The sequence below is a fragment of the Pelophylax lessonae genome (assembly GCF_965119305.1).
Source record: "Pelophylax lessonae genome assembly, chromosome: 6".
NCBI lineage: Eukaryota > Metazoa > Chordata > Amphibia > Anura > Ranidae > Pelophylax > Pelophylax lessonae.
The window spans coordinates 394,775-416,946 of NC_138773.1; the positions used below are offsets into that span (position 1 = coordinate 394,775).

The following is a 22,172-nucleotide window of genomic DNA, read 5'->3' on the forward strand; positions in this document are numbered from 1 at the left end:
TAGACTCCTCCTCCCTCCGTACGCGTTATGTCCCCTAAAGTCGGGACTTCGTCAGCGGATCTGCACATTGGAGCACATCTTGTATTTATTGATGTCTGCATGAACACCCCTATCACTTTGGGCCTCTTATTGATGCTTGCATCTTCATTTATCTCTTTATGACTTATAATTCATTCATTTATTTAGCTCTGCACTGTGATTTTACAATTATTTATTCTGGGATTTGATATTTCAGCCCCGAGTGTCCAACTGCTTTAGCATTTTTATTTGTGTACTGCAGTGAGCTGATTCTATATTCTATATATTTCTGAGTATACCCAGCATCCCTCCTAATCCCTGATACCCGGAATTATACCCAGCATCCCTCCTAATCCCTGATACCCGGAATTATACCCAGCATCCCTCCTAATCCCTGATACCCGGAATTATACCCAGCATCCTTCCTAATCCCTGATACCCGGAAGTATACCCAGCATCCGTCCTCATCCCTGATACCCAGAATTATACCCAGCATCCCTCCTCATCCCTGATACCCGGAATTATACCCAGCATCCGTCCTCATCCCTGATACCCGGAATTATACCCAGCATCCGTCCTCATCCCTGATACCCGGAAGTATACCCAGCATCCCTCCTCATCCCTGATACCCGGAATTATACCCAGCATCCCTCCTAATCCCTGATACCCGGAATTATACCCAGCATCCTTCCTAATCCCTGATACCCGGAAGTATACCCAGCATCCGTCCTCATCCCTGATACCCGGAATTATACCCAGAATCCCTCCTAATCCCTGATACCCGGAATTATACCCAGCATCCCTCCTAATCCCTGATACCCGGAATTATACCCAGCATCCCTCCTAATCCCTGATACCCGGAATTATACCCAGCATCCCTCCTAATCCCTGATACCCGGAATTATACCCAGCATCCCTCCTCATCCCTGATACCCGGAATTATACCCAGCATCCCTCCTAATCCCTGATACCCGGAATTATACCCAGCATCCCTCCTAATCCCTGATACCCGGAATTATACCCAGCATCCTTCCTAATCCCTGATACCCGGAAGTATACCCAGCATCCGTCCTCATCCCTGATACCCAGAATTATACCCAGCATCCCTCCTCATCCCAGATACCCGGAATTATACCCAGCATCCGTCCTCATCCCTGATACCCGGAATTATACCCAACATCCCTCATCATCCTGATACCCGGAATTATACCCAGCATCCCTCCTCATCCCTGATACCCGGAAGTATACCCAGCATCCCTCCTCATCCCTGATACCCGGAATTATACCCAGCATCTCTCCTCATCCCAGATACCTGGAATTATACCCAGCATCCCTCATCATCCCAGATACCCGGAATTATACCCAGCATCCCTCCTCATCCCTGATACCCGGAATTATACCCAGCATCCCTCATCATCCCAGATACCCGGAAGTATACCCAACATCCGTCATCATCCCAGATACCCGGAATTATACCCAGCATCCCTCCTCATCCCTGATACCCGGAATTATACCCAGCATCCCTCCTCATCCCTGATACCCGGAATTATACCCAGCATCCCTCCTCATCCCAGATACCTGGAATTATACCCAGCATCCCTCCTCATCCCAGATACCGGAATTATACCCAGCATCCCTCCTCATCCCTGATACCCGGAAGTATACCCAGCATCCCTCCTCATCCCTGATACCCGGAATTATACCCAGCATCTCTCCTCATCCCTGATACCCGGAATTATACCCAGCATCCCTCCTAATCCCTGATACCCGGAATTATACCCAGCATCCGTCCTCATCCCTGATACCCGGAATTATACCCAGCATCCCTCCTAATCCCTGATACCCGGAATTATACCCAGCATCCCTCCTAATCCCTGATACCCGGAATTATACCCAGCATCCCTCCTAATCCCTGATACCCGGAATTATACCCAGCATCCTTCCTAATCCCTGATACCCGGAAGTATACCCAGCATCCGTCCTCATCCCTGATACCCAGAATTATACCCAGCATCCGTCCTCATCCCAGATACCCGGAATTATACCCAGCATCCGTCCTCATCCCTGATACCCGGAATTATACCCAGCATCCCTCCTCATCCCAGATACCCGGAATTATACCCAACATCCCTCATCATCCTGATACCCGGAATTATACCCAGCATCCCTCCTCATCCCTGATACCCGGAAGTATACCCAGCATCCCTCCTCATCCCTGATACCCGGAATTATACCCAGCATCTCTCCTCATCCCAGATACCTGGAATTATACCCAGCATCCCTCATCATCCCAGATACCCGGAAGTATACCCAACATCCGTCATCATCCCAGATACCCGGAATTATACCCAGCATCCCTCCTCATCCCTGATACCCGGAATTATACCCAGCATCCCTCATCATCCCAGATACCCGGAAGTATACCCAACATCCGTCATCATCCCAGATACCCGGAATTATACCCAGCATCCCTCCTCATCCCTGATACCCGGAATTATACCCAGCATCCCTCCTCATCCCAGATAGCCAGAATTATACCCAACATCCCTCCTCATCCCAGATACCCGGAATTATACCCAACATCCCTCCTCATCCCAGATAACCGGAAGTATACCCAACATCCTTCATCATCCCAGATACCCGGAATTATACCCAGCATCCCTCCTCATCCCTGATACCCAGAATTATAGCCAGCATCCCTCCTCATCCCAGATACCCGGAAGTATACCCAGCATCCCTCCTCATCCCAGATACCCGGAATTATACCCAGCATCCCTCCTCATCCCAGATACCCGGAATTATACCCAACATCCCTCATCATCCCAGATACCCGGAATTATACCCAGCATCCCTCCTCATCCCTGATACCCGGAAGTATACCCAGCATCCCTCCTCATCTCTGATACCCGGAATTATACCCAGCATCCCTCCTCATCCCTGATACCCGGAAGTATACCCAGCATCCTTCATCATCCTAGATACCCAAAATTTTACCCAGCATCCCTCCTCATCCTGATACCCAGAATTATACCCAGCATCCTTCATCATCCCAGATACCCAAAATTATACCCAGCATCCCTCCTCATCCCAGATACCCGGAATTATACCCAGAATCCCTCCTCCTCCCTGATACCCCAAAGTATACCCAGCATCCCTCCTCATCCCTGATACCCCAAAGTATACCCAGCATTCCTCCTCATCCCTGATACCCCAATGTTTACCCAGCATCCCTCCTCATCCCTGATACCCGGAATTATACCCAGCATCCCTCCTCATCCCAGATACCCGAAATTATACCCAGCATCCTTCATCATCCCAGATACCCGAAATTATACCCAGCATCCCTCCTCATCCCAGATACCTGAAATTATACCCAGCATCCCTCCTCATCCCAGATACCCGAAATTATACCCAGCATCCCTCCTCATCCCAGATACCCGGAAATTATACCCAACATCCCTCATCATCCCAGATACCCGGAAGTAAATCCAGCATCCCTTCTCATCCCAGATACCCGGAATTATACCCAGCATCCCTCCTCATCCCTGATACCCGGAATTATACCCAGCATCCCTCCTCATCCTTGATACCCGGAATTATACCCAACATCCTTCCCTCAGCCCAGATACCCGGAATTATACCCAGCATCCCCCCTCATCCCAGATACCCAGAATTATACCCAGCATCCCTCCTCATCCCAGATACCCGGAATTATACCCAGCATCCCTCCTCATCCCTGATACCCGGAATTATACCCAGCATCCCTCCTCATCCCAGATACCCGGAATTATACCCAACATCCCTCATCATCCTGATACCCGGAATTATACCCAGCATCCCTCCTCATCCCTGATACCCGGAATTATACCCAGCATCCTTCATCATCCCAGATACCCGAAATTATACCCAGCATCCCTCCTCATCCCAGACACCGGAATTATACCCAGCATCCCTCCTCATCCCAGATACCCGGAATTATACCCAACATCCCTCATCATCCTGATACCCGGAATTATACCCAGCATCCCTCCTCATCCCTGATACCTGGAAGTATACCCAGCATCCCTCCTCATCCCTGATACCCGGAAGTATACCCAGCATCTCTCCTCATCCCTGATACCCGGAATTATACCCAGCATCCCTCATCATCCCTGATACCCGGAATTATACCCAGCATCCCTCCTCATCCCAGATACCGGAATTATACCCAGCATCCCTCCTCATCCTGATACCCGGAATTATACGCAGCATCCCTCCTCATCCCAGATACCTGGAATTATACCCAGCATCCCTCCTCATCCCAGATACCCGGAATTATACCCAGCATCCCTCATCATCCCAGATACCCGAAAGTATACCCAACATCCGTCATCATCCCAGATACCCGGAATTATACCCAGCATCCCTCCTCATCCCTGATACCCGGAAGTATACCCAGCATCCTTCATCATCCCAGATACCCAAAATTTTACCCAGCATCCCTCCTCATCCCAGATACCCGGAATTATACCCAGCATCCCTCCTCATCCTGATACCCGGAATTATACCCAGCATCCTTCATCATCCCAGATACCCAAAATTATACCCAGCATCCCTCCTCATCCCAGATACCCGGAATTATACCCAGAATCCCTCCTCCTCCCTGATACCCCAAAGTATACCCAGCATTCCTCCTCATCCCTGATACCCCAATGTTTACCCAGCATCCCTCCTCATCCCTGATACCCGGAATTATACCCAGCATCCCTCCTCATCCCAGATACCCGAAATTATACCCAGCATCCTTCATCATCCCAGATACCCGAAATTATACCCAGCATCCCTCCTCATCCCAGATACCCAAAATTATACCCAGCATCCCTCCTCATCCCTGATACCCGGAAATTATACCCAACATCCCTCATCATCCCAGATACCCGGAAGTAAACCCAGCATCCCTTCTCATCCCAGATACCCGGAATTATACCCAGCATCGCTCCTCATCCCTGATACCCGGAATTATACCCAGCATCCCCCCTCATCCCAGATACCCAGAATTATACCCAACATCCTTCATCATCCCAGATACCCGAAATTATACCCAGCATCCCTCCTCATCCCAGATACCCGGAATTATACCCAGCATTCCTCCTCATCCCAGATACCCAGAATTATACCCAGCATCCCCCCTCATCCCAGATACCCGGAATTATACCCAGCATCCTTCATCATCCCAGATACCCGAAATTATACCCAGCATCCCTCCTCATCCCTGATACCCGGAATTATACCCAGCATCCCTCCTCATCCCAGATACCCGGAATTATACCCAGCATCCCTCCTCATCCCTGATACCCAGAAGTATACCCAGCATCCCTCCTCAACCCAGATACCCGGAATTATACCCAGCATCCGTCCTCATCCCAGATACCTGGAATTATACCCAGCATCCCTCCTCATCCCAGATACCCAGAAGTATACCCAGCATCCCTCGTCATCCCTGATACCCGGAAGTATACCCAGCATCCCTCCTCATTCCAGATACCCGGAAGTATACCCAGCATCCGTCCTCATCCCTGATACCCGGAATTATACCCAGCATCCTTCATCATCCCAGATACCCGAAATTATACCCAGCATCCCTCCTCATCCCAGACACCGGAATTATACCCAGCATCCCTCCTCATCCCAGATACCCGGAATTATACCCAACATCCCTCATCATCCTGATACCCGGAATTATACCCAGCATCCCTCCTCATCCCTGATACCCGGAAGTATACCCAGCATCCCTCCTCATCCCTGATACCCGGAAGTATACCCAGCATCCCTCCTCATCCCAGATACCCGGAATTATACCCAGCATCCCTCCTCATCCCAGATACCCAGAATTATACCCAGCATCCCTCCTCATCCCAGATACCCGGAAGTATACCCAGCATGCCTCCTCATCCCAGATACCCGGAATTATACCCAGCATCCCTCCTCATCCCAGATACCCGGAATTATACCCAACATCCCTCATCATCCCTGATACCCGGAGTATACCCAGCATCCCTCCTCATCCCAGATACCCGGAATTATACCCAGCATCCCTCCTCATCCTGATACCCGGAAGTATGCCCAGCATCCCTCCTCATCCCAGACACCCGGAATTATACCCAACATCCCTCCTCATCCCTGATACCCGGAATTATACCCAGCATCCTTCATCATCCCAGATACCCGAAATTATACCCAGCATCCCTCCTCATCCCAGATACCCGGAATTATACCCAACATCCCTCATCATCCCTGATACCCGGAAGTATACCCAGCATCCCTCCTCATCCCAGATACCCGGAATTATACCCAACATCCCTCATCATCCCTGATACCCGGAATTATACCCAGCATGCCTCCTCATCCCAGATACCCGGAATTATACCCAGCATCCCTCCTCATCCCAGATACCCGGAATTATACCCAACATCCCTCATCATCCCTGATACCCGGAAGTATACCCAGCATCCCTCCTCATCCCAGATACCCGGAATTATACCCAGCATCCCTCCTCATCCTGATACCCGGAAGTATACCCAGCATCCCTCCTCATCCCAGACACCCGGAAGTATACCCAGCATCCCTCCTCATCCCAGATACCCGGTATTATACCCAGCATCCCTCCTCATCCTGATACCCGGAAGTATACCCAGCATCCCTCCTCATCCCAGACACCCGGAATTATACCCAGCATCCCTCCTCATCCCTGATACCCGGAATTATACCCAGCATCCCTCCTCATCCCTGATACCCGGAATTATACCCAGCATCCCTCCTCATCCCTGATACCCGGAATTATACCCAGCATCCCCCCTCATCCCAGATACCCAGAATTATACCCAGCATCCCTCCTCATCCCTGATACCCGGAATTATACCCAGCATCCCCCCTCATCCCAGATACCCAGAATTATACCCAGCATCCCTCCTCATCCCTGATACCCGGAAGTATACCCAGCATCCCTCCTCATCCTGATACCCGGAATTATACCCAGCATCCCTCCTCATCCCTGATACCCGGAATTATACCCAGCATCCCCCCTCATCCCAGATACCCGGAATTATACCCAGCATGCCTCCTCAACCCAGATACCCAGAAGTATACCCAGCATCCCTCCTCATCCCAGATACCCAGAATTATACCCAGCATCCCTCCTCATTCCAGATACCCGGAAGTATACCCAGCATCCCTCCTCATCCCTGATACCCGGAAGTATACCCAGCATCCCTCCTCATCCCTGATACCCGGAATTATACCCAACATCCTTCCTCATCCCAGATACCCGGAATTATACCCAGCATCCCTCCTCATCCCTGATACCCGGAATTATACCCAGCATCCCTCCTCATTCCAGATACCCGGAAGTATACCAAGCATCATACACATACATGCTCTATAGCGTGTAACACGTATAGTCCCTCTGTATTGTAATTCAGTGACATGTCAATAACAAACTATGGAAAAATGCAGAGTTCTTTCTGACCGTATTCTGTTTGTGGAAATCTGACAGGGAGGCCATCAGTCTATCCAGCTCCAGTGTGGCGGAGGAGGCCGATAATACCCTGCAAGAAAGAAATGGGCAGTTAGGACAGTCCATGTTACACCCAATCCTGTATCTTGTGTAGCACGTCATATGTGATCTGTCCCCATAACATATCATACATGGACAATCCCATGACATGTGTCATATATGATCTATCTCTGCAACATATCATACATGGACAATCCCATGACACACGTCATATGTGATCTATCTCTGCAACATATCATACATGGACAATCCCATGACACACGTCATATGTGATCTATCTCTGCAACATATCATACATGGACAATCCCATGACACGTGTCATATGTGATCTGTCCCCATAACATATCATACATGGACAATCCCATGACACGTGTCATATGTGATCTGTCCCCATAACATATCATACATGGACAGCCTGATGACACGTGTTATATGTGATCTATCTCTGCAACATATCATACATGGACAATCCCATGACACGTGTTATATGTGATCTATCTCTGCAACATATCATACATGGACAATCCCATGACACGTGTTATATGTGATCTATCTCTGCAACATATCATACATGGACAATCCCATGACACGTGTCATATGTGATCTATCTCTGCAACATATCATACATGGACAATCCCATGACACGTGTCATATGTGATCTGTCCCCATAACATATCATACATGGACAGCCTGATGACACGTGTTATATGTGATCTATCTCTGCAACATATCATACATGGACAATCCCATGACACGTGTTATATGTGATCTATCTCTGCAACATATCATACATGGACAATCCCATGACACGTGTTATATGTGATCTATCTCTGCAACATATCATACATGGACAATCCCATGACACACGTCATATGTGATTTGTCCCCATAACATATCATACATGGACAGCCCGATGACACACGTCATATGTGATCTGTCCCCATAACATATCATACATGGACAGCCCGATGACACACGTCATATGTGATCTGTCCCCATAACATATCATACATGGACAGCCCGATGACACAAGTCATATGTGATCTGTCCCCATAACATATCATACATGGACAATCCCATGACACAAGTCATATGTGAACTGTCCCCATAACATATCATACATGGACAGCCCGATGACACACGTCATATGTGATCTGTCCCCATAACATATCATACATGGACAGCCCGATGACACAAGTCATATGTGATCTGTCCCCATAACATATCATACATGGACAATCCCATGACACAAGTCATATGTGAACTGTCCCCATAACATATCATACATGGACAGCCCGATGACACACGTCATATGTGATCTGTCCCCATAACATATCATACATGGACAATCCAATGACACAAGTCATATGTGATCTGTCCCCATAACATATCATACATGGACAACCCGATGACAGAAGTCATATGTGATCTGTCCCCATAACATATCATACATGGACAGCCCGATGACACACGTCATATGTGAACTGTCCCCATAACATATCATACATGGACAACCCGATGACACACGCCATATGTGAACTGTCCCCATAACATATCATACATGGACAACCCAATGACAGAAGTCATATGTGAACAATCCCCATAACATATCATACATGGACAGCCAAATGACAGAAGTCATATGTGATCTGTCCCCATAACATATCATACATGGACAATCCGATGACACACGTCATATGTGATCTGTCCCCATAACATATCATACATGGACAATCCCATGACACACGCCATATGTGATCTGTCCCCATAACATATCATACATGGACAGCCCGATGACACATGCCATATGTGAACTGTCCCCATAACGTATCATACATGGACAGCCCGATGACACACGTCATATGTGAACTGTCCCCATAACATATCATACATGGACAGCCCAATGACACACGTCATATGTGAACTCCCCATAACATATCATACATGGACAGCCCAATGACACAAGTCATATGTGATCTGTCCCCATAACATATCATACATGGACAACCCAATGACACATGTCATATGTGATCTGTCCCCATAACATATCATACATGGACTGCCCGATGACACACGTCATATGTGATCTGTCCCCATAACATATCATACATGGGAAACCCCATGACTCAAGTCATATGTGAATTGTCCCCATAACATATCATACATGGACAGCCCGATGACACACGTCATATGTGAACTGTCCCCATAACATATCATACATGGACAGCCCGATGACACACATCATATGTGAACTGTCCCCATAACATATCATACATGGACAACCCAATGACACACGTCATATGTGATTTGTCCCCATAACATATCATACATGGGAAACCCCATGACACAAGTCATATGTGAATTGTCCCCATAACATATCATACATGGACAGCCCGATGACACACGTCATATGTGAACTGTCCCCATAACATATCATACATGGACAGCCCGATGACACATGCCATATGTGAACTGTCCCCATAACGTATCATACATGGACAGCCCGATGACACACGTCATATGTGAACTGTCCCCATAACATATCATACATGGACAGCCCGATGACACATGCCATATGTGAACTGTCCCCATAACGTATCATACATGGACAGCCCGATGACACACGTCATATGTGAACTGTCCCCATAACATATCATACATGGACAGCCCGATGACACACATCATATGTGAACTCCCCATAACATATCATACATGGACAGCCCAATGACACAAGTCATATGTGATCTGTCCCCATAACATATCATACATGGACAACCCAATGACACATGTCATATGTAATCTGTCCCCATAACATATCATACATGGACTGCCCGATGACACACGTCATATGTGATCTGTCCCCATAACATATCATACATGGGAAACCCCATGACACAAGTCATATGTGAATTGTCCCCATAACATATCATACATGGACAGCCCGATGACACACGTCATATGTGAACTGTCCCCATAACATATCATACATGGACAGCCCGATGACACACATCATATGTGAACTGTCCCCATAACATATCATACATGGACAACCCAATGACACACGTCATATGTGATTTGTCCCCATAACATATCATACATGGACAGCCCGATGACACACGTCATATGTGATCTGTCCCCATAACATATCATACATGGACAGCCCGATGACACACGTCATATGTGATCTGTCCCCATAACATATCATACATGGACAACCCAATGACAGAAGTCATATGTGATCTGTCCCCATAACATATCATACATGGACTGCCCGATGACACACGTCATATGTGATCTGTCCCCATAACATATCATACATGGGAAACCCCATGACACAAGTCATATGTGAATTGTCCCCATAACATATCATACATGGACAGCCCGATGACACACGTCATATGTGATCTGTCCCCATAACATATCATACATGGACAACCCAATGACAGAAGTCATATGTGATCTGTCCCCATAACATATCATACATGGACAACCCGATGACACAAGTCATATGTGAACTCCCCATAACGTATCATACATGGACAACCCAATGACAGAAGTCATATGTGATCTGTCCCCATAAAATATCATACACGGGCAACCCGATGACACACGTCATATGTGAACTGTCCCCATAACATATCATACATGGACAACCCAATGACACAAGTCATATGTGAACTGTCCCCATAACATATCATACATGGACAATCCCATGACACACGCCATATGTGATCTGTCCCCATAACATATCATACATGGACAACCCGATGACACACGTCATATGTGATCTGTCCCCATAACATATCATACATGGACAACCCAATGACACAAGTCATATGTGAACTGTCCCCATAACATATCATACATGGACAATCCCATGACACACGCCATATGTGATCTGTCCCCATAACATATCATACATGGACAATCCCATGACACACGCCATATGTGAACTGTCCCCATAACATATCATACATGGACAACCCGATGACACACGTCATATGTGATCTGTCCCCATAACATATCATACATGGACAATCCCATGACACACGCCATATGTGAACTGTCCCCATAACATATCATACATGGACAATACCATGACACATGCCATATGTGAACTGTCCATTGAACAAATATTCACACCCCTTGAAATGTTCCACATTTTGCCATGTTACAATCCAAAAACATAAATGTATTTTATTGGGATTTTATGTGATGGGACCAACACACAATGTGCCTGCGTTCTTCCATCAGATTATGGCTTCCTCCAGTCTGAACATAGATAGCAGATATTCTAGCCGCCCCCCATACAAAACTAGCCGACAACTTATCTTGTATAGAACTGGAACGTTTTATTGAACAACTCGCACCAAATATATACCATACAGGATGGACTTCCCCCTCCTGATCAAGTTACCCCACCAGGTCAGGTGCCTGATTACATTATCCTATGCAGATGAAATTGTGTACAGAAACAGAATTAACCTGAACTAATTATCTAGCCATCTGGAGAGAAACAATAGATGAGTAAATCAGCATAATCAACAATGTGTGGAAGACAGGTGGGTGAGCTGATGATATTAGCATCTGCTATGAGTCTGACTGTCTTGGGGAGACATGGACTTGAATCCAAAGTAACATTACTCCAAGGGGCCCCACATATAGTGTCTGTATTTCATTCCCAGTGATGGTGAATACCGTCACATATCTTCCCCCCTAAAAGTAGCTAACCAGGTACCAGACCTCCACGCAGTCTGTGTCTGAGTTAGTTGGGTAACAAATCCCGAAGAATCAATCCATCCTTGCTGCCTCCTCGACAAAGTTCCACATAGTTTGTAAGTTTGTCCCGGCAAGGCGCATGGAGCTCTCATAGCCGATCAGTCTGTGGAAGTCTGGTTTGGGCAGGCCAGACTGGGCTTCTTGGTCACCCTGTGTCCCTAATAGACACAGGGTGACTTAGACATAAGAGGGGCCTAGGGGGCTGAGAGAGGAATTTCCCAGCCTCTCTAAGGTAAGCTGGGTTCCACGGGCCCTCCAACCAAAGTGACTCCCATCACAGTAGGGTTCCCTCAAAAGCCCTGGCCCAAAGTCAGTAGGAAAGAAGCCTGCAGTCCCCTCCAAGAGCCCCTGTCCTGAGTGAGTTTGTGAAATGGAAGGAAAATGATAAATGGTACAAAAAAATCTGTGAAAAGTGTGGGGGGCATTTGTAATCAGCCCCCTTTACTCTGATACCCCTAACTAAAATCTACTGTAACCAATTGCCTTCAGAAGTCACCTAATTGGTAAGTAGAGTCCATCTGTGTGTCATTTTATCCCAGTATAAATACAGCTGTTCTGTGAAGCCCTCAAATGTTTGTTAGAGAACTTTGGTGAACAAACAGCATCATGAAGGCCAAGGAACACAGCAGACAGGTCAGGGATAAAGTTGTGGAGAAGTGTAAAGCAGGGTTAGGTTATAAAAAACATCTCAAGCTTTGAACATCTCACGGAGCGCTGTTCAATCCATCATTGGAAAATGGAAAGAGTATGGCACACCTGCAAATCTACCAAGACATGGCCGTCCACCTAAACTGACCGGCCGGGCCCCTACCAAGACATGGCCGTCCACCTAAACTGACCGGCCGGGCCTCTACCAAGACATGGCCGTCCACCTAAACTGACCGGCCGGGCCTCTACCAAGACATGGCCGTCCACCTAAACTGACCGGCCGGGCCTCTACCAAGACATGGCCGTCCACCTAAACTGACTAGCTGGGCCCCTACCAAGACATGGCCGTCCACCTAAACTGACCGGCCGGGCCTCTACCAAGACATGGCCGTCCACCTAAACTGACCGGCCGGGCCTCTACCAAGACATGGCCGTCCACCTAAACTGACCGGCCGGGCCTCTACCAAGACATGGCCGTCCACCTAAACTGACCGGCCGGGCCTCTACCAAGACATGGCCGTCCACCTAAACTGACCGGCCGGGCAAGGAGAGCATTCTTTAGAGAAGCAGCCAAGAGGCCCATGGGAACTCTGGAGGAGCTGCAGAGATCCACAGCTCAGGTGGGAGAATCTGTCCACAGGACAACTATTAGTCGTGCGCTCCACAAATCTGCCCTTTATGGAAGAGTGAGAAGAAGAAAGACATTGGTGGAAGAAAGACATAAGAAGTCCCCATTGCAGTTTGGGAGAAGCCATGTGGGGGACACAGCAAACATGTGGGGGGAGGAGCTCTGCTCAGAGGAGACCAAAATCAAACTTTTGGCCTAAAAGCAAAACGTTATGTGTGGGGGAAAAGTAACACTGCCCATCACCCTGAACACACCATCCCCACTGTGAAACATGGTGGTGGCAGCGTCATGTTGTGGGAATGCTTGTGACAGACCCAACCAGGACAGGGACTTTTGCCAAGCCTCCAAACTACTGATTATGGCCCATAGAGAGAGCAGATCATTCTCTAATGATGGACAGTCATGTAATGGACGCTGCGAGCGAGGCTTGGATTCATTCTCTGAATAAGGACAATAAAGCTTCCTTTCTGCATTGGATGGAAAGGTGTAATATTAATCTTGTACAGGGTAATGGTCAGAGGGAATATGGTGGCCCTCCTGCAGACTGGGTTGGAGAGAGATCTATGAAGACAATATTGATTCCACTGTATCAGACTGCTGGGACATCGTTTGTCTTCTGATGACGTGTCTAGTGGACAGAATACACAGGGTTGTGTCTCTCCCATTGGTAATTGGGTCACCTATTCTTTCTGTCTGTCTGCTAGTATTGTGTGCACTCCGCCTCGTTAGCAAACTATTGTGGGATGTTACATGTTTATGTTAATTAGCTTACAAGTTAATTAAATCACTGTCAGCTATTACTTGCTAGATGTGGATTAGTATATAGTATATATTGGTTGTTCCTTAGTTATATTAATTATATTCCTGTATACAGTTTCCTTTGCATATGATAATGTGATCAGCCTCACCTGATCTGGTGTACTATATATTCTGTGTGAGTTCCAGTTTGCATGCACAAGCTATTGCCGTCTAGTCTTGTATATTCAGCTGTAATATCTGGTTAGGGTTAGGGAAAAACTAAAGAAAACCTGTTAGAGTCTGCAAGCAGGACAACGACCCTAAACATACAGCCAGAGCTACAATGGAATGGTTTCATGTGTTAGAATGGCCCAGTCAAAGTCCAGACTTAAATCACATTGAGAATCTGTGGCAAGACTTAATAATTGCTCTTCACAGACGCTATTGACTCAGGGGGGGCTGAATACTAATGCACGCCACACTAATGCCCCCTCGTGGAGAAGGAAGACGCCACCTTGGAGGTCACCATCATTATTTCCAGCAGGGTTCCTGACGTAACATTTACCCAAGTATACAGGGACAGGTGACTGGGACTATGGGGTCCTGACTGCTCAGTAGCCAGAAGGAGGATAATCCGGCACCCCCAAGCAGAAGACTAAGATTCCCTTGACATAATAATCAGCCACTTTGAATGAATTGGAATTGGAGTCAGTGAATTATCAGGAGGTAACCTTGGAGACCCCTTCATCTGGAGTCCAGTGATTGTGAGAATCTATTCTACAGCACATGCCGGAACTTCAAGACAGCAGCAGAGGTATGCCATAGGGATATGTTGGAAGCGGCCATAGCATGTCTCAAGCCATTGTTCAAGTCATGGAACTTCAGAGGGCTCATTATCTACAAACATTGTGCAAGTCATGGAACCTCAGAGGGCTCATTATCTACAAACATTGTGCAAGTCATGGAACCTCAGAGGGCTCATTATCTACAAACATTGTGCAAGTCATGGAACCTCAGAGGGCTCATTGTCTACAAACATTGTGCAAGTCATGGAACCTCAGAGGACTCATTATCTACAAACATTGTGCAAGTCATGGAACTTCAGAGGGCTCATTATCTACAAACATTGTGCAAGTCATGGAACCTCAGAGGACTCATTATCTACAAACATTGTGCAAGTCATGGAACTTCAGAGGGCTCATTATCTACAAACATTGTGCAAGTCATGGAACCTCAGAGGGCTCATTATCTACAAACATTGTGCAAGTCATGGAACCTCAGAGGGCTCATTATCTACAAATATTGTGCAAGTCATGGAACTTCAGAGGGCTCATTATCTACAAACATTGTGCAAGTCATGGAACCTCAGAGGGCTCATTATCTACAAACATTGTGCAAGTCATGGAACCTCAGAGGGCTCATTATCTACAAACATTGTGCAAGTCATGGAACTTCAGAGGGTCATTATCTACAAACATTGTGCAAGTCATGGAACCTCAGAGGACTCATTATCTACAAACATTGTGCAAGTCATGGAACCTCAGAGGGCTCATTATCTACAAACATTGTGCAAGTCATGGAACTTCAGAGGGTCATTATCTACAAACATTGTGCAAGTCATGGAACCTCAGAGGACTCATTATCTACAAACATTGTGCAAGTCATGGAACCTCAGAGGGCTCATTATCTACAAACATTGTGCAAGTCATGGAACCTCAGAGGGCTCATTGTCTACAAACATTGTGCAAGTCATGGAACCTCAGAGGGCTCATTATCTACAAACATTGTGCAAGTCATGGAACCTCAGAGGACTCATTATCTACAAACATTGTGCAAGTCATGGAACTTCAGAGGGCTCATTATCTACAAACATTGTGCAAGTCATGGAACCTCAGAGGGCTCATTATCTACAAACATTGTGCAAGTCATGGAACCTCAGAGGACTCATTATCTACAAACATTGTGCAAGTCATGGAACTTCAGAGGGCTCATTATCTACAAACATTGTGCAAGTCATGGAACCTCAGAGGGCTCATTATCTACAAATATTGTGCAAGTCATGGAACTTCAGAGGGCTCATTATCTACAAACATTGTGCAAGTCATGGAACCTCAGAGGGCTCATTATCTACAAACATTGTGCAAGTCATGGAACCTCAGAGGGCTCATTATCTACAAACATTGTGCAAGTCATGGAACCTCAGAGGACTCATTATCTACAAACATTGTGCAAGTCATGGAACCTCAGAGGACTCATTATCTACAAACATTGTGCAAGTCATGGAACCTCAGAGGGCTCATTATCTACAAACATTGTGCAAGTCATGGAACCTCAGAGGGCTCATTGTCTACAAACATTGTGCAAGTCATGGAACCTCAGAGGGCTCATTGTCTACAAACATTGTGCAAGTCATGGAACTTCAGAGGGCTCATTATCTACAAACATTGTGCAAGTCATGGAACCTCAGAGAGCTCATTATCTACAAACATTGTGCAAGTCATGGAACCTCAGAGGGCTCATTATCTACAAACATTGTGCAAGTCATGGAACCTCAGAGGACTCATTATCTACAAACATTGTGCAAGTCATGGAACTTCAGAGGGCTCATTATCTACAAACATTGTGCAAGTCATGGAACCTCAGAGGGCTCATTATCTACAAACATTGTGCAAGTCATGGAACCTCAGAGGGCTCATTATCTACAAATATTGTGCAAGTCATGGAACTTCAGAGGGCTCATTATCTACAAACATTGTGCAAGTCATGGAACCTCAGAGGGCTCATTATCTACAAACATTGTGCAAGTCATGGAACCTCAGAGGGCTCATTATCTACAAACATTGTGCAAGTCATGGAACTTCAGAGGGTCATTATCTACAAACATTGTGCAAGTCATGGAACCTCAGAGGACTCATTATCTACAAACATTGTGCAAGTCATGGAACCTCAGAGGGCTCATTATCTACAAACATTGTGCAAGTCATGGAACTTCAGAGGGTCATTATCTACAAACATTGTGCAAGTCATGGAACCTCAGAGGACTCATTATCTACAAACATTGTGCAAGTCATGGAACCTCAGAGGGCTCATTATCTACAAACATTGTGCAAGTCATGGAACCTCAGAGGGCTCATTGTCTACAAACATTGTGCAAGTCATGGAACCTCAGAGGGCTCATTATCTACAAACATTGTGCAAGTCATGGAACCTCAGAGGACTCATTATCTACAAACATTGTGCAAGTCATGGAACTTCAGAGGGCTCATTATCTACAAACATTGTGCAAGTCATGGAACCTCAGAGGGCTCATTATCTACAAACATTGTGCAAGTCATGGAACCTCAGAGGACTCATTATCTACAAACATTGTGCAAGTCATGGAACTTCAGAGGGCTCATTATCTACAAACATTGTGCAAGTCATGGAACCTCAGAGGGCTCATTATCTACAAATATTGTGCAAGTCATGGAACTTCAGAGGGCTCATTATCTACAAACATTGTGCAAGTCATGGAACCTCAGAGGGCTCATTATCTACAAACATTGTGCAAGTCATGGAACCTCAGAGGGCTCATTATCTACAAACATTGTGCAAGTCATGGAACCTCAGAGGACTCATTATCTACAAACATTGTGCAAGTCATGGAACCTCAGAGGACTCATTATCTACAAACATTGTGCAAGTCATGGAACCTCAGAGGGCTCATTATCTACAAACATTGTGCAAGTCATGGAACCTCAGAGGGCTCATTGTCTACAAACATTGTGCAAGTCATGGAACCTCAGAGGGCTCATTGTCTACAAACATTGTGCAAGTCATGGAACTTCAGAGGGCTCATTATCTACAAACATTGTGCAAGTCATGGAACCTCAGAGAGCTCATTATCTACAAACATTGTGCAAGTCATGGAACCTCAGAGGGCTCATTATCTACAAACATTGTGCAAGTCATGGAACCTCAGAGGGCTCATTATCTACAAACATTGTGCAAGTCATGGAACCTCAGAGGGCTCATTATCTACAAACATTGTGCAAGTCATGGAACCTCAGAGGGCTCATTATCTACAAACATTGTGCAAGTCATGGAACCTCAGAGGGCTCATTATCTACAAACATTGTGCAAGTCACGGAACCTCAGAGGACTCATTATCTACAAACATTGTGCAAGTCATGGAACCTCAGAGAGCTCGTTATCTACAAACATTGTGCAAGTCATGGAACCTCAGAGGACTCATTATCTACAAATATTGTGCAAGTCATGGAACCTCAGAGGGCTCATTATCTACAAACATTGTGCAAGTCATGGAACCTCAGAGGGCTCATTGTCTACAAACATTGTGCAAGTCATGGAACCTCAGAGGGCTCATTGTCTACAAACATTGTGCAAGTCATGGAACTTCAGAGGGCTCATTATCTACAAACATTGTGCAAGTCATGGAACCTCAGAGGGCTCATTGTCTACAAACATTGTGCAAGTCATGGAACTTCAGAGGGCTCATTATCTACAAACATTGTGCAAGTCATGGAACCTCAGAGGACTCATTATCTACAAACATTGTGCAAGTCATGGAACTTCAGAGGGCTCATTATCTACAAACATTGTGCAAGTCATGGAACCTCAGAGAGCTCATTATCTACAAATATTGTGCAAGTCATGGAACCTCAGAGGGCTCATTATCTACAAACATTGTGCAAGTCATGGAACCTCAGAGGACTCATTATCTACAAATATTGTGCAAGTCATGGAACCTCAGAGGGCTCATTATCTACAAACATTGTGCAAGTCATGGAACCTCAGAGAGCTCATTATCTACAAACATTGTGCAAGTCATGGAACCTCAGAGAGCTCATTGTCTACAAACATTGTGCAAGTCATGGAACCTCAGAGGGCTCATTGTCTACAAACATTGTGCAAGTCATGGAACCTCAGAGGACTCATTATCTACAAACATTGTGCAAGTCATGGAACCTCAGAGAGCTCATTATCTACAAACATTGTGCAAGTCATGGAACCTCAGAGAGCTCATTATCTACAAACATTGTGCAAGTCATGGAACTTCAGAGGGCTCATTATCTACAAACATTGTGCAAGTCATGGAACCTCAGAGGGCTCATTATCTACAAACATTGTGCAAGTCATGGAACCTCAGAGGGCTCATTATCTACAAATATTGTGCAAGTCATGGAACTTCAGAGGACTCATTATCTACAAACATTGTGCAAGTCATGGAACTTCAGAGGGCTCATTATCTACAAACATTGTGCAAGTCATGGAACCTCAGAGGACTCATTATCTACAAACATTGTGCAAGTCATGGAACTTCAGAGGGCTCATTGTCTACAAACATTGTGCAAGTCATGGAACCTCAGAGAGCTCATTATCTACAAATATTGTGCAAGTCATGGAACCTCAGAGGGCTCATTATCTACAAACATTGTGCAAGTCATGGAACCTCAGAGGACTCATTATCTACAAATATTGTGCAAGTCATGGAACCTCAGAGGGCTCATTATCTACAAACATTGTGCAAGTCATGGAACCTCAGAGAGCTCATTGTCTACAAACATTGTGCAAGTCATGGAACCTCAGAGAGCTCATTATCTACAAACATTGTGCAAGTCATGGAACCTCAGAGGGCTCATTATCTACAAACATTGTGCAAGTCATGGAACCTCAGAGGACTCATTATCTACAAACATTGTGCAAGTCATGGAACCTCAGAGAGCTCATTATCTACAAACATTGTGCAAGTCATGGAACCTCAGAGAGCTCATTATCTACAAATATTGTGCAAGTCATGGAACTTCAGAGGGCTCATTATCTACAAACATTGTGCAAGTCATGGAACCTCAGAGGGCTCATTATCTACAAACATTGTGCAAGTCATGGAACCTCAGAGGACTCATTATCTACAAACATTGTGCAAGTCATGGAACCTCAGAGGGCTCATTATCTACAAACATTGTGCAAGTCATGGAACCTCAGAGGGCTCATTATCTACAAATATTGTGCAAGTCATGGAACTTCAGAGGACTCATTATCTACAAACATTGTGCAAGTCATGGAACTTCAGAGGGCTCATTATCTACAAACATTGTGCAAGTCATGGAACCTCAGAGAGCTCATTATCTACAAACATTGTGCAAGTCATGGAACCTCAGAGTGCTCATTATCTACAAACATTGTGTAGCACCCTCCTAGGTAGGTTGCTAGGATGTATATACTTAGCATAGTGCGGTCTCCTACTTACCAAGAAACAAAGGTAAATGTAGAAGTTTCCTGCCTAACAGGGAGACTGAATTGATGCAGCCGGAGAGTTCTGTGTGTAACAAGTGTTCCTGGATCTCGCTGTGACTCATCTGTATCCAGGCGGTATTGGAAATTGCTGGGTGGACAGGAGTGACTCATGCAGGTCAGTGGCATGAATATGGATGCCATCTCAGCCAACTACAGGAATAGGGCCCTATGCATGCTGGGAAGGGGTATTTATATTTGTAACGACACCCCGAGTATGAAAGGGGTTAAAGTCGTTTAGGACATCCCATTCCCGAACACAAAGGCAGCTACCGAACTCTCCACTCAGCCGAAAAGAAACCCATACGAATAATCCCCCCCCCCCCCCCCCCCAAAGTACGAGAGGAGGCTCTGTATTGAGGGTCAAGCAGGAATCAGACTCTTTATTGAAAGGCATACAGGCTCTTTATATACACCATACAGGCTCTTTATATACACCATACAGGCTCTTTATATACACCATACAGGCTCTTTATATACACCATACAGGCTCTTTATATACACCATACAGGCTCTTTATATACACCATACAGGCTCTTTATATACACCATACAGGCTCTTTATATACACCATACAGGCTCTTTATGTACACCTGAGAGTACTGCAGTCATCACTGGATAATGACCCAAATCCACCCCCTAACATCACACAATGGTTCCATAACGAGCCCCCAATACACATTACTGAGTGTCCATACATCCCTTAGCAGACAACAGGGGAGTTCATTAGGTGAATGGAAAGCCACCTCAGACAAGATTGTCCCATTTGAAGTAATCCAACCATATTCTCAGTGTTCACCCCGACCCAAAGTGACTCCCATCACAATATTCAGGGGAGGGACACAGGAAGGGGTCACAATATTCAGGGGAGGGACACAGGAAGGGGTCACAATATTCAGGGGAGGGACACAGGAAGGGGTCACAATATTCAGGGGAGGGACACAGGAAGGGAAAGTCCAGCAGAGGAGGGGGCACTCTGCCATCCTCAGCACCTGCTGCCATGTGGCCAAGCTGGAGGCCTGGAAGCTGGAGAACTGACCCATGTGTTCTGAAGAGCTGACTGAGGGGAGCCATGCCTGGAAGGATCGGAAGGGGACTCGTGTGAGTTCAGACCAAAGATCTAGGGGCTTCTTCTTTTGTACCCCTTTGTGCTAGGAAAGTCAGCTACTGGGTGCAGCAGAAAGGGGGTACTGGCTGCTGTCCTGAAGAGCAATAGTCTGTCATAGAGGAAAAGCTGGAGAGTTCACGTTGCTTCAAATAGGAATTCCACCGTCAAGACGCAGAAGAAGTCCTCTCTGTAATGAGCTGAATTCTGAGAATCTTCCCTTCCCTATCCGGGTTCTCAAATAAAACACCAAAAACCCCTAGACTGGGAATTCAAGTAACAAACCTAAGTGTGTGCCTGGCTGTGGAAAATACCGTGTGCCTGGCTGAAGAGATAAAGCAAGAGAGTATTCAAGCGGTTCCTACTGGGGTAGCGATATAATTGTAAAAGTCATGGAACCTCAGAGTGTCA

At 46.1% G+C, this 22,172-nt stretch overlaps 1 protein-coding gene across 2 annotated transcripts in view; it reads right to left on the reverse strand.

Annotated features, from left to right (window-relative positions):
* The window catches only part of LOC309558772 (transforming growth factor beta-1-induced transcript 1 protein-like), a 202,228-nt gene that overhangs the window by 59,521 nt on the left and 120,535 nt on the right, over positions 1 to 22,172 (reverse strand). For both annotated transcript variants that reach the window (XM_082261821.1, XM_082261820.1), the window contains one exon: positions 7,523 to 7,601. In XM_082261821.1, coding sequence (XP_082117947.1) covers positions 7,523 to 7,601 — 79 coding nt within the window. The remainder of the gene's footprint in view (positions 1 to 7,522; positions 7,602 to 22,172) is intronic.